The 15,416-nt window shown below is 35.7% G+C and overlaps 1 protein-coding gene across 1 annotated transcript in view; it reads right to left on the bottom strand.

The window, feature by feature from the left end:
* Positions 1-15,416, bottom strand: part of LOC138703763 (COP9 signalosome complex subunit 1-like) — a 65,557-nt gene that overhangs the window by 22,305 nt on the left and 27,836 nt on the right. The window contains exons 8-9 of the mRNA XM_069831921.1: positions 14,312-14,417; positions 14,144-14,151 (exon numbers count right to left, since the gene is read on the bottom strand). Coding sequence (XP_069688022.1) covers positions 14,144-14,151; positions 14,312-14,417 — 114 coding nt within the window. The remainder of the gene's footprint in view (positions 1-14,143; positions 14,152-14,311; positions 14,418-15,416) is intronic.

Below are 15,416 nucleotides of genomic sequence, written 5' to 3'. Positions count from 1 at the left end.
CTTTCACACTGTGGCTAGTGCAAGGCAACTCGCATGCTGGCCGCAGCAGCTCGGACTGCTGCCGAAACAGTTATAATATCCCCCACAGCTGGGACTCCCACCCCCTGCACATAAGATTTGCGCATGTTTGTGGCAACAGCAGGTTGAGTGAACAGCAGTCGCACTGAAGCCGTTGTCTAGTTTGTTTCGTTCCTGTTCCATGCATATAAATGTATGTACGGGTTTTAAGTGCTAATTAAGTTACGAGTGTTATCAGTTTGTTTTGTTCCCATTCCATGCGTATATGAAGCCATTGTCTAGTTTGTTTCGTTCCTGTTCCATGCATATGTGAAGACATTATCTAGTTTGTTTCGTTCCTGTTCCATGCATATAAATGTACGTGTTTTAAGTGCTAATTATGTTAAGAGTGTAATCAGTGCTTGTGCAGTTTTCCATAATGCCTCGACACGATTATGCATTACCACAAAGAATTTTTATATACGACATTATGTGACAACAAACTCATGTAAGGAAGTTAGAAGGCAATTTGAGACACAATTTCCCGGTTTACCTATCCCACAGAGAGAAACTGTGCTAAGACTTGTAAACAAATTCAAAGAAATGGGGTTGATTCGCGATAGAGTAACACAATCCCCTGATTTAACTGAATGCGATTTTTATCTATGGGGGGAACTTGAAAAATAAAGTGTATTCAACAAACATTGGAAGAACTAAAAGAAAACATCAGGCGAGAAATTGACTCAGTTACGAATATTAACTCTCGAGTGTGAATGAAAATTTCCTGAGAAGATGCCAGAAATGTGTGTATGGAGAAGGACAACATTTCCAGCATATCTTATGATAAGGTGTATGCTTATTATCATTGTAATTGCAGCTGGCGCCAGCGTTTTTGGCGTGTGTCCTAGATATATAGTGCCCAGTTTGTGAGCATGTTGCTAGTATAGCTGAGAATGGTACCACTTTCTATACACGTCACATCAGCCATTTGCCAACACAGTTATCAGACTGACTGCGGCAAATGTAAAACACTCGTACTTAACGTTCCCACTACTTATTTCACACGCCAAAAATGGTGGCGGGGACTATAACTATGAGAACGTGAGTGGTAGCGGGGATATTGTAACTGAAGAAATTTAACATAAAGAAGCATTATGATATAAAACATAACAATTACTAACATGTGACAGGTAATGGAAGAACTGATCCATTACTGCAATGCATTTGGGAGTAGAATATTTCCAGATAAGCAGCAAGTAATTCAGCTCACAAATGATTCCTAAATTCGTATAAACTAAAATGTTTTGGTTACAATATTTCTAGTATCATACAGATTGAACTTATGTTTTAGTTGAAAATCATTATCCTAAAAACTCGTACAAACTCCACTGTTTTGTTTTCATTTTTTGGCAATGAACAGTGTGTTCATCTGAAGCTGTACTGACAGGCAATTATGAAACAGTTTATACAGAATGTCTCAGAAATAGATCAACAAAACATGTTGGAATGTTGTTTAATTCAAAACAACACAAAAACAAAACTCTAACTAAAACTCTTCTAACTCACATAGTTCTTGAGATATGAAATAAACATGATTTGTGGTTAGGCCAGGACTGGGCATCGGGAGCGGAACTAGACTCTAAACGGGGACGCTTAATATTCATCACTGAATCAACGCTGCGCGGTGTTCGGCGGGGAAGAAAGGGGATGAAGAGAAATCATATGGCTCCCCGTGAAAGAGTAGAATCCCCTCTTGGTGCCCAGCCCTGGGTTAGGCAGTATGTTAATATATGTACTGGACATTTGTTTACTACCTGACATCGAATTACTAATTTCTAACTTGCTGTGGAATTAGAAAACAGCCCTCTATACACTGGCTAATCACTCTGAGTTAGGTTGAAAATTTGTATAATTTTACGTCATATAAAGTACAAATCATTTGAGCAAAAAAAAAAAAAAAAAAAAAAAACCATTGAGAAAGTCTTTCCTACAGATAACACATACCTTTCCCTTTTTTCGGCCTTAACTTTAATTATTGGAATTGGGCTTTAATAAAATCACAGAATGATAACTTGAAAAATATTTCACTGGAATCTTTACTCTGTGGCTACTATCGCAATTAATTTGCTGGTCTATTTCTGAGACACTCTGTATAATAGCTTCGGGATGCCATTCGGGATATGTTAACAAATTTATTGCAACTGCCATGAAACAAATTTTCTCACAGGAACATACAAATTTAATACATTATTTTTATAGAGGATCAGAGTGTAAATCGAATCCAGAATATCACATTAGATATGGAGTACCAACTGACAAAAATTATAGAAGATAACTTTATTATTCATTTGCGTTAAATGAAAGTAAAGATATCACTGACAAAGAGTGGTTGCATTTCTTTATCAGACTAATAACAAAAAAGTTTGACATGTTGGACAAATTTTTGTATCTAGCATCTATGAAAACTACAACTGGACAAGATATTTTTGTGTGTGTAAAAGAAAGCATAAATAGTAAAGTTTATCACTACAGACTATCATGTCTGTGGTTACTGATGCTACTTCTGCTATAATTGGAGAAACAAAATTATTTGTAGGACGGTTAAAATCAGAAATGAAGTCAGCTAACATAACTCTTTCAATGCAGTCCAATATCTTATTCATAAATAAGCACCATGTGCTAAAAATCTGCCACTAAAATGTGCAATTAATAGTCATAAAACTACAAATTATATACAGGCAAGTGCTCTGAATCACTGGCAGTTCAAAAATGTTTAATTCTCTTCATGTGGATTATATTGACATACCTTACCATGGTGAAGTCTGATGGCTAAGCTGTGGTGAAGTGTTGCGAGGATTTTTTTAACTAAGGCACATCAAGGTAAAATTTCTACAGGGAAAAAAATAATAAATCTACTGAAGAAATAGAAAATACAAAATGAATTTAGAGTCTAACCTTTCTTACATATCTGGTAGATCATTTAAACGACCTGAATGTTTGACTTCAGGGGAAGAAAATGCTGATATTAGTTATGTGGGATCTAATATAAGCATTTAAATTGAAACTGTCTTTGTGGATAGAAAATTTGAATTGTGGCAACATGTTACAGTTTCCTGCACTGAAATCATTAAATTCTTCTTGTGAAAGTACTAAAACATATACAGAAGGAATTCGAAATTCGTTATAAGAGAGTATGGAGAAACTGAAAAATAGTTCTGGCCTTTAGATGGACTACTAACAGCGAATTTGAAGAAAATCCAGGATGCAACTGTGCAAATAGAAGTAATGAATTCGAAATTTTCTCGGGCTTCCAGCCAGGTCATAGGTTGGTGATCCACCAACATTTCGAGGATGTTCATCTTCAGGGTTAAATGATATCTAAGGGTACCCAGCTCCTTAATTTATAGTGCCAGAGGGAGGAGTCAGCCGAGGAGCTGTCTGCCGATTGGCTCTTATTAGTGCGGACTGCGGCGAGAATGCGGCCGACATGTCGTCTTGCTTTGTGCTGTTCGGCTGAATGACCTTGGGTCTCACGGTGGGCTCGGCGGACGAGTTCTCATGTGTCCTCTGCTGATGACGGCCCGTCGTCCGGGCAGTGAGAAATTTAATAGCCGGTGCCCATGCCGCGCTTAGTTGGAGACCCGAGTCCCGGTTCAGGTTACCACGTTCCGCCGCTATGGCCAGGGTTTCCGTTACTCTTCTATCCCAGTAGCCCGAACACTTCGCCAGGACCTCGGTGTTATTGAAATTAGCCCTATGGCTTTTTTCAATACAATGTTCAGCCAATCCGGATTTTTCGGGCTGCATTAATCTGATGCTTCTTTGATGTTCCGAAAGACGCGTCGTTATTGTGCGTCCAGTCTGTCCAATGTAAGCTGCATCATATTCACACGGAATGCGGTAGATCCCTGGTACTCTGAGGCCTAGATCGTCTTTTACTGATCTGACCTTATTCCTAATTTTCGGCGGAGGTTTGTGGATTGTTTTTATTCCATGTTTGTGGAGCAGTCTGCTTATCTTTCCCGACAACTTCCCTGTGAATGGTAGACAGGCTGTGGCTGGTTTTCCGCTTCTAGTGAGTCCGTGATGGGCTGCTGCTTCTTGTGTCTTGCTCTATTCAAAGAGGCCGTGATGTCTTTAGCCAAATATCCATTCTGTTGGAGGGTGAGTTTCACACTTCATGCATATTTCTCTATTACATTGCCCATTGATGCCACTGTGGTGTTGCTATTATTGGTGGACATGCTCGGATTTAGTCAAGGAATATTGTGACATTAACTTCATAAAAACTAAATATGATGAAAAATGGCTGATCAGGGTCTATTAATTAAACCTTTGGCTTGATCTGTACTTCACTGCACAGTCGAAGGTATAAAACACGTGAAGTATAACTATGAACGAAAAAAATCAAACAACTGTCAGAAAATGCCAGTTTAAACATATAAGAACTCTTGGAATTCCCCCTTTGCCCAAGCAAATCCAGGTAGTAGACTAAAAATTACACACTAAACGAAATTTATCTAATTTCCTTTAGTTATTTTCATGCTATCAGAGCACGCTGTATATAGTTGCACAGAGGAGAAAGGGAGCAACATATATATTAAATTTTTGCCTGTTTAAGATGCTGCTGGTTCAAATTGGTGTAGCAAAGAATGTGATGATTTTACAACTATTAAATAACTTTTCTGAAACAGTTCAGAGAATCTTATGTAGATATCACGTGGTATAAATGCTTCTGAAATGTGTGTGAATTATTAAATTTAAACAACTGTAGTATTAATTTTTCCTCTGTATCCATATTAAGCCACATTTTCGTTGAACAGCAATGTTATGCCACAGTTCTTGTAAAAAATACATTCACTGGCAAGGTAAAATTATTTTTACGAGGGTTATTTAAAAATGATTTAGACTAATGACATTTACCGTTTCGTTGAAGGTTCAGACTCCCAGGTACTCTTACTGAAGAGCTATGCATCATGCCACAGCTCTGGTAGCTTTTGTATGGCCGTACGCACCCAGTCTGACAGCTGCTTGCAAGGCATTGTCAGGAAATCTGACACCAATTCACTGAAGAGGGTGTAGTCACTGGGTGTGACGTCTGTTGAGCAATTGAAGCACAAGGGCAGTCCTGTACCAAAAAGTTTCGGTTCACTGGATCCTGTGGAAAGCAAATGACAACGGTCTTCTGGGACAAAATTGGTATCCTAATGGTGGATTGGTTCCTGCCAAAAACAATCAACAATGTGTATTGTGGCTTTCTAAAGAAGTTGTGTTGCCAGGTATAGCAGTATTGGAAGAGGGTCAAAAACGTCCTGTTGCTTCATGACAATGCTCGTCTGCATACCAGCCAACAGACTCAGAACAAGTTGGGCTCACTGTATTGGCACATCCTCCCTACTCACCAGATCTCGCACCTAGCGAGTACACCCTTTTCATGAAATGAAGAAGCCCCTACGTGGTGTCAAATTTCCTGACAATAATGCCCTACAATCAGCTGTCTAGAGTGGGTGCGTGACACACCAAGAGAATGATACAGTGCGGCCATATGAAAGCTACTTCATAGCTATTCAGGGAAAATACGTGGAAATGGATGAAGCCTAACCTGGAACCTCAACCATCCAAGACACAGTAAATGTCATTATAGTCGCGACGGTGTTATTTCCGGCGTGACTCCGTCTCTTTGCTTACGTCTTAGGAAGTGAAGGCTCTATAAAGCAAGCAGGGGCAATTTCTCAGGGCATGCTATGCTTGCTGCGCAAGCCCAATATTTTAGTAGAATGTGTATTTCTCAAAATGGCGTTATGTACATTAAAATTTATTTTGATTTTTGGAATACTGTATAGGCGTAATACCATCCGCAGGTTGCACACCGCAAGTATCGCAACGCTAGCTTGTTTCTTGGAGCTACAGGAAAGACGTAGAAATAGCGACAATAAGATGCGCACGCAAGTGCCTTCCTCCTTGGTCCATCCTAGGTGCACATGCTTCTGTTATATGTTGTTTGAAGCTCTGGTCCGAGAGCTACACCAACGACTATTTAACGTTACACAGAGTAGTATTGACAGCGGGAATGTGCTGTGATTTGCGGAGTGGAATGCATATGTTAGCTGCTGCATGTATTATTAATTCTTAAACATTAATTTGAAATATTGCAATGAGTTCGGAATTGTGTGTTATTGAAATCTTATTATTAAATCCATTTTCCCGAAGGACTATTCAAGAGAAGACAGACATTATAGAGAATGTGTGTGCTCGTTCAGTGGAGCTCAGTACAACAATGTGCATTGGTTGGCAGGGTCGAAAAAAACTAAATTAACTGTTCTGTTGGCCATGTTTATTATATTATATCGAACTTCTACATCTGATAAGCGAATATGATCCATGACTCATAATGATTTCATAATTATAAAATAAATTATTTATGTGGGTCTGATTATTTTTATTAATTATGAATTATTATATCCTCCCATCTTCCTCTATGAATAAAAGAGCAAGCCTAACTTTCGTGACTAGCATTCGCCCCTGCTATAAAGTCTAGGTAGGTAGTATCGTTCGCCATTCTTGTTCTTTTGTTCCTGAGCTACCAGACGAGGAATCTATTTGCCACACCGTTAAACATTATTATGTCGTAGCTCCTATGATAATAAATCAAACGCACTGTAATTCAGCAAATAATTGAGCGGCAAATAACGTCTTCGTGTGCTTTCTGCGAACGCCAACGAAAGAGCCAAAATGGCGGGCGATTATATTAAGTATTTATCGAGCCTTAAGGAAATGAATAACGTCTTCATAAGTGAATCACAAGACGCACACGTTTAAATGTAGCCGACCTGCAACGCGATTGGCTGCCAGAAATTAGAGCGACAGGACTATAGTCTAAAGCACTTGTAAACAACCCTCATATGAGCAAAAATTCAAGTCATTTACTAGGAATGTGTAGGGAAAAATAAATATGTTTTAAATTAGGAAGTTGACAACTAAATGCAATGCTGGAATAATTAATATAATGTTTATGTAAATACTGAATACTAGATTGGGCAGACAGCATTTATTGAGGATAAACATTATGCAGCCTAAAACAAACCCCTATATCACTTCATCTTCTTCCATTCATGTTGCTTTAATGAAGAAATATAGAAATAGATTCCATGCAATATGCAAACCTGAGAAGTTCATAAAAAAAAAACAACAGTCCCCCTTTCCATTTGTGTTAAATGATACAACATTAAGAATGTTTTGCGTAAAAGTGAACCGAGTGAAATTGTGAAATTATGCTGCACTGTTAAAACTCACATTTACAATGCACGTATAATTTAAATAGTAAATAGATTAAATCAAAATACAACAAGTTTTTTAAACATGTGATAGGTTCACTATTCTGAACTACAGGCTAGAGTAACACTAGAGGTTTCATCGTACATTTTAAAGAAGTATTTCTATACTCTCTTTTCTTGCATTTTTTATTATAATTTATAAATATATAAATGCAATAATTGTTCCATTTTGGAAAAATTAAGTGTAACTTTATATCAAATCTAGTACCAACATTATAAGGTTATTTGAACAAAAGTGTGAAATTTAATAGATATGTGCATCATTAAAAATATGCACAGTTCCTAGTCAACTTCTCAACATTAATCCAACTTAAGCAATTATGTGTATTCTAATGAATCTATCTGCATGAAATTGAACCATACCTTAAAATTATGTGACAGTAATGATCACTGCAAAATGAATCAAGTAGTAATTACATGTCAATTTTATCCAGAATTACAAAAAAATTATTAGTAATTGAGATAACAAGATGTGAATGAACAAGATAGAATAGGCCTCTATGAATGCATAACCACAGGAATATTTTAAACTATTTAAGTTAAAAAAAAACTATTGCAATTACTGTTATATATTTAACAATGAATTCACCTTTACGAACACAAAAAAATAATCAGTGCACATGTATTATGATATAATGAAAGACATGCTCATGTTTTTTCAATTTATATTCTTCATAATATAAAACTGATTTAAATTTAAAAGCAGCAAAGTTTCAAGGTCTTCTGTGGAAACTTATTTCTTAGTACTAAGAAATATGTTCATAATATAATGCGAAGGTATAAAAAGCTGAGTTCAATCCTTGTTAATATTAGCTCTGTTGACAGCTTCAAGCATACACACTTTCAGTTGTAATCTGTATGTCACATTACATACATAATGAAGAAGCAAATTGGATGCAGGGAATTATGAGTTAAATATTCTTACTACTGTAGTTTATTTACAACAAAATATGAATCAGTTGGGAAAGTCATGTTACTTAAACTGGAATAAGATTATGACAGAAATGTAGGTAAAGAATTATGTTAAGAGGTATTACTGTAAACTGATTTTTATTTTGTGGCTTAGTAACGTGAAAGAAATCAGCTCTTCATCTATATTCCACAGCACTTTAAAACTTGATACTTGAGCAACAGAATTTCCTCCACAATGAAGTTCAAGATTATGATAAACGTTCTGAGAAGTTCAAGACAGTGTATAAAATTTTTCTGTGTTTATAGAAATAAATATACAGAGCGTTCACCTAAGGTTGGGGCCAAGAAAGCGTCATGTGCTGATACGCCGCTTTGTGCGCAGTTGTTGAGACTCGTCGACAATCAAGGTCGACAAGTTATCAGTTGTGAGCCAGCTGTTGGAGTGTTTTTACGTACAGTGCAGTTTCTTAACACAGTTGCTTAAATATTCAGCGTGTTTGTAAAATTTGTGAACAATGTAAAACGCAAAATTCACGCTTGAACAGAGAGTTTTTATGCATGATGCATATATGTGAAAACGGAGTCACGTAGAGAGGTGCGTAGGCAATTTGAAGTGAAATATCCGGGTGCTCCAATTCCAGTAGAGAAACTGTTAGACATCTTGTTAACAAATTAAGGACAACAGGGTTGCTAAATGTTACAATTTCTAAGCGAAAACGAAGAGTATTGACGGAAGAAAAAATTGATGAAATCAGATGAATTGAAGCCGAATATAACAAGAGAGATTAGGAAAATTACCGAAGAATAACATTCATGTGAATGATAATTTTATTAAAAGATGCCAGAAATGTGTGGATTCATGACATCACTTCTAACATCGCTTATAACAAGTTAGTACTACGTAGAAAAATTCTCGTGTGCATGCTATTAGTATAGAAAGCGGAAGCTTACTGATAGACGATTCCTGCAAGCGACACCGCAGGCAGGCGAACGCTCTGTATAATTCAACAGAATACTAATTATGAGCGATTTGTAATCTGTAGAATGAAATATAGTCCGTCTGAAAAAACTGAGGAAGGAACTAGATGTAGCTTTAAATTGTATAGAAATTATAGGTGCATGATTGCGTATCTATAGCAATGTGGTAAAATTGTGTCATCTGTTGCACCTGCTAGATATTTAGCCTCTGAATTAGAGATTAACAAGGACAAAGATGTTGAGAAGCAAAGCTGATGATGATTAACAATGAAATTAGCTGATACACTCGTATTCTAATCTTAAATGCTGAAGTAAATACAGGGGATAACATATGAAAAAGTTTTCTATCATCACAAGATTCAACTGATACACGAAAGCAGTTTTGGACACAGTACATGTTAACACTTATGCACAGCATAATTAGTTCAGTAATTAGAATTTTTACGAAAAGAGAAGATAAAAGATCTGATTTGGCTGGGCATACTTAATTTACCGAATCGTGAAACAAACTTCAAGAGAAATGTTCAATACAACAGAGCTGACTAAATTTTGAAGGTATTATTAATATCTAACATTTAATATGTGAACTATATGGAATCAGCGAAACAAATTCAGCATAATTACGATTTTGTAGTACTACAAAATTATGTCTGTTCTAGTGACCATTTCATAGACTGACGGTGCGACCAATATACCTAACTATTATATACTGTAAAATCTTTTCTTTCTGGACTAAAAAAGTTTCAAATAACATTATTGACCTATATTAATTTGTTAATGTACTACAAAGTCTCATAAGTTTTCATGCAGTAAATTTTGTTGTGCAGTGTAACAATAACAAGAAAACATAATGTCAAAAGTAAAAATTCAGCATTCAACTACATATATAGAAAATTAACCTTATTTACACACTGACATACTTTTAAGAAACAGTCTAGTGTTACTGTAATAACCTGCATATAACTCAACTGACAAAGTAGGTGGTTTCAGTCAACCTGTTAGGTTTCCAATCTTCATTCTTTTAATTAAATGTAATTTACTTATTAATACAATTTATATAGTGAACTTCTTTCCAGCAAATTGAAAACTTAAACAGGAAGCAAAGTTATCCACTCATTAGACAAAGTTTACAAAGCACACAATGTTGGAAGCGTGTGAGGTTTGCCTTGAGAAATGAAACTTATAAAATACTTCCATTCCCTATAAAACTCCTGCAAGTCTACAAATATGCTCAGATGGTACAAATTGTGTTGATACTATAGTATTAAGTTTAATGGTCTTAACAAATGAAGTAAACTGGCTTGAAATTGATTCGTTAATAATGTTTGAAAATAAAAAAAATGAGAAAGAATTTAATAAGATTCATTTCAAAGGCGATTAAAATGGGCTGCAATGTTTAGAACAATTTGTTGCAAAATTAACATGTTAAAAAAAAATTATTGGCTCGACTGGAGTGTCTGAGCAACATGTAGTCCATTTGAATTAATCACATTCTGCCAGCGGGAGTTTCGATGACTATCAAACATACCATGAAACATATGCACAGGTATGCATTACAGCTCTCAGTTTGCAATTGAGCCTCTATGTTACTATAGAGGGTCATCACAGATGTTCACTTGCATATCACCACAAGTTGGGACAATCACTACAGTAATGGTTCAAAATCACCAGCTGAACCCCGACATATGCAGGGTATAATCCAATGTTCAACCCTGAACTCTTATGTTTGGGGCGTTATTATAGGGCTGTAATTCTGTCACATTACAAATCCTTTTGTTCCATTAATTTTTTTGTCACTTTGCAATAGGCCACTGCATTTCAACGAGGGTGAAGTGTTCAATTCCTGGGCGTTGCGAGAGTGCTGTTTCCAGGAGCTACTGACATCTCTCCACCCTGTCCACTGTCTCTCTGCGGACTCTGAAATATGTCGAAGTAACAATTAATAAGAATTACCAATATGTACAGAATTTCTCTATTACATAAATGTGCCACACTTCATAATAATAATAATAATAATAATAATAATAATAATAATAATAATAATAGTCTGTTCACGTAAGTACGAAACTACTGCACCTTAAGCCCTATAAAACACCGTTAGTACAACAACTTAAGCTAGGTCTCTGATCAGCGATGTAGGTAATGTCAATGGAATTGAGTACCTTTCATGATGGTGAAATCGAACCACACTTAATTCGCCATATTTCAGAGGACAAATTTCAATGTGTTAATGCAAATTTCGAAAGAAGTGACCAAGACTGCCTACATGAAGGAGGGCAATTTCAATTTCAATCTCTCACACTCGCACGCACGCACGCACGCACGCACACACACACACACACACACACACACATTTTTTTCTGTTCTATGCTGGCTTGGGAGTTGGAAAAATTTCATTTCTACAGTGGAAACATCTGTTAGAATTGATTTTTGTTTTGTGAAGGTGATACAGTAGAACCTCTATTATCCATGGTAATGAAAGTGGTGGACTGAATGGTTAATCGAAAAAATCGGATAATCCATACCATAAAAGATTTTCGTAAATTTAGTGAATAATATTTACACTTTCGTAATTTCGTCCGTAGTCTTCTATTCGACACGCTAGATAGTGGCTGAGAAGTTCACTAATTTAAGTCTGGTTGTCAATGATGGGTTTTTAAGGACCAAGGAAATTCCTTGTAATGACTGTCTCTAGAAATATATTAATAGTGGAAGTCTCGTGTTGTAGATTGACATACTTTATACATTTCAACCCCGTATTCTGATGTGAGGTGAGCCACAGTTTCTCTTTCCCTAGACCACTCAATTATTTACACTTTTTTATACTTAACACAATCCCAAGGGAAAAAATGGAACTCTCTGCATCAAAATCCACAGTTAATTCCCGATTTACCACGAAAATTGTCTGTAGCTGCATTTAGATTGGCAACAGGCCATGATTGTTTGGCCAAACACCTGCATAGAATTGGAATATATCAGTCCCCTAACTGTCCATTGTGCAACTCAAACCAAGAAATGGATTCGGAACACTTCAAAATCTGTGCTTCAGTGGCTGGTCATGATAATATCTTTGAAAAATATTGGAGTGCAAGAGGTCAAATGACTTTATTGTCAAACGCCTGGCATTAGAAACCAACCAACCATACTTACCACAAGAGTTTTTTTGACACCCGTAGAAAACATTTTATATAGAAGTTATACAGTAAGACAATTCGAAACCAGATCATACTGTGTAACGAAAAAGGCTTGTAATAACACTATCTAGAAAAGATAACGTGCTAATACAATATACAGTACTTAATATATTTCTGCAGAAAAAAAGCGTGAGAAAGACAGACAGATAATCCACCAATCGGTTAATAGAGTGACGGATAATCGGGGTTCTACTGTATACATTTTTTTCTAGCAAAATATATATTAAGAATCTTTTTACTTGCATTTAATTTTTTTTTTAAACAAAGCTTATGACTATAAAATATCCCAACTACAGTTCTGAGCACCTGCAGTTACTGCAGTTGCAATTCACGAGATAAATGGGAAGAAGCAAAGCAAAGAAAACAATTTCACAGTAAGAACAAAAATAAGTAAGTACAGAGACTGAGAGAAATAAATTTCATCAATAACACTTATAATGAAGAGCATTACCCACCTTTACGTGAATTTGGTGTTTGAGCATAGCAGCCCTGAGGATGAGCATACGTGTCCGCCGCTGATATTCCTTGCCTACTGCCAATGACTTTTCAAATGTCGTACTTCTTTGATCTACTTCTTTTGCATATAATATCTGTGAATTAAAAGATAATACTCATATACTACCAGCCTAAAGGGAAGAGTGGAGTGAGACAAGTGGCCTACAGGCTTGGAGCTCACATATTCAATTTTTCTCAGCCTTGAACTCCCTTGCAAGGACGCGTTTTCGGTACCATTTCCGTCTCTTTCAATTCAATTCAGTCGGGAAAAGTGGTTTAGGAAACTGAATAAACGGCTAATTAAGACTGTACAGACTAGAAGGCCTAAAACAGGATAGGATGACAATGAACATTTTTTGAGTTCCATGCATTCATGGATCGGGTTCCAGAATAGCTCAGATGGTAAGAGCACTCAATGCGCCAAACTGAGTGTCCTGAGTTCGATTCTTGGTGCCAGAATCAATTTTTCTCCATTAATTACTAGTATCATATATAAAAATTATAATCAAAAACTTTTATCTATGAAAGAGACAGAAATCACTAATATATAGTTCTCTCTGTTCCTACTCTTGAAGTTTTCATGTACTGATTATGCATTTGTGAGGAAACTTTCAGAGTGTGAAGATAATATAACACAAATAACATCTATATATATATATATATATATATATATATATAATTTGAATTGGTAATGGAAATTACGGAAAAACGGCTGAACGGATTTTAATGAATGACTCCTCATTTTGAAGCTTGGAACCTTTTAGAAAAATAGTAGTTTTCAGTGAAATATCAGTTTTCTTACATAATTTTCCTATTTTTCAAAATCCATCTGTCGTCAGTTTTGAGAACAAATGGTTTTCAGAATAAAACAAAACACAAACTACAATAAGCAATATTACACGAAGGCCATGACCTGCAGGATTGCTGACATATTTAAAGCAAATCAGAGTAGATTCTGTGACATCATAATGACAACAATATGTCGATCTTCTTTTAAGAAAATGAAATACTAAAATTGTTACCTTATTGTGTGAATCAATGCGTGCTTGAATTTGACCATCTAAGATCAACTGCATAAGTTCGTCCTCAAGCGCTAGGACTGTGGTATTAAATGCAGCTGCCATCTTTCTCATATCTGCTGACAGGTAGGGACTAAAGTACTGGATGAGAGCACGGTTTCGGATCTGAGTGTACAGTGCATTGACATGAGGAGCAATGTACATGTCTAATAACAGGTTATCCTGAAAAGCATGAACAATAACATACATACAATCCCAATTCATTTCAAATAACCACTTAGAACATAACTGACAACAAACCTTAGCTTAAAATAAAAACATTTATTAATTCATAGTGTTCTACCCAAAGGTAGGTCTTTCAATAAGAATAAAAAAGTATTACCTTGATTTCATCCAGCAATTTGAGACACGACGCATATTTGGATTCATAGAATTTAAATATAATATCCCTGAGTTGTGGTTCTAATTCCAGGAACAATTTGAAAGAACTGAAACATTGAAATAAGTTCATTTATATTTTTGTTTATTCTACGACAATGTAAACAAATTAAGATTTATACACATGCAAAAAGACACACTTCTCCAAGAATACTGAACTTGCACACCAGAGAGCTGCATTGGAGTTAAATCGCTCGCTTGAACCCGGTTGAGTGTCGCACCCTCGAGTGAGATACGATCGGTCGTGATACGCTCGTAATAAATAGAAGCACAGTACAAGGTCATCTCACCGACATGTCTTATCTTGTATGGAAGGCGACAGATAAGATACACATATGAAGGGTACACGGGAATAACGATCAAGGTCCATTTTAGAAAGTTTCGAGAAAAACGAATTTTAAAGTTTCAGCACTTAATACTTTGTTATGTGTGTATTTAATAGAAATTGACATAGTGGAATGTCAAGAACAATGATTTCTTATTACTAGCTAGACCACATGATAGTACTTCTTTTACACTATAAGATAGCATTATTAACTCAATTTCAATTTTTTGATGGACCTTGATCGTTTTTCCCGTGTACCCTTCATATGTTTTGCTCACATGGTGAAAATAAGGCTTTATTTTCTGCGTTTATGACAAACGTTTAATGGAACATACCAAAACAGGAACATGAAGTTATAAATAAAATAGTATGGAAAACTGCGATATACAGTTATTATTGCTAATTAATAATTATTCAATATTTGATTTACCACATATATAATACGATAGGTCCATACATAGTGTTCCGCCTATATACTGCAGCAATGTAGAAACGTTTTACAAAATATTATTGACATAGCAGTAGATTTATAACAATATTAGTACAGAGATAACGTCACAGAAAATATAATAAAACGAATAATCATGCTGCACAACTGTTACAGACACAAAGATTGATACACTAATTATTACAGATTATTATTATTATTATTATTATTATTATTATTATTATTACTAGAAAACTTGATACATTTCTTGCATTATTGTGATTGTGTTCTCCGTTT

Source organism: Periplaneta americana, chromosome 7 (assembly GCF_040183065.1).
Source record: "Periplaneta americana isolate PAMFEO1 chromosome 7, P.americana_PAMFEO1_priV1, whole genome shotgun sequence".
In the NCBI taxonomy this organism is placed as follows: domain Eukaryota; kingdom Metazoa; phylum Arthropoda; class Insecta; order Blattodea; family Blattidae; genus Periplaneta; species Periplaneta americana.
Note: the sequence above shows the minus strand (reverse complement) of the source record. Positions and strands in the feature narration are given on the sequence as shown.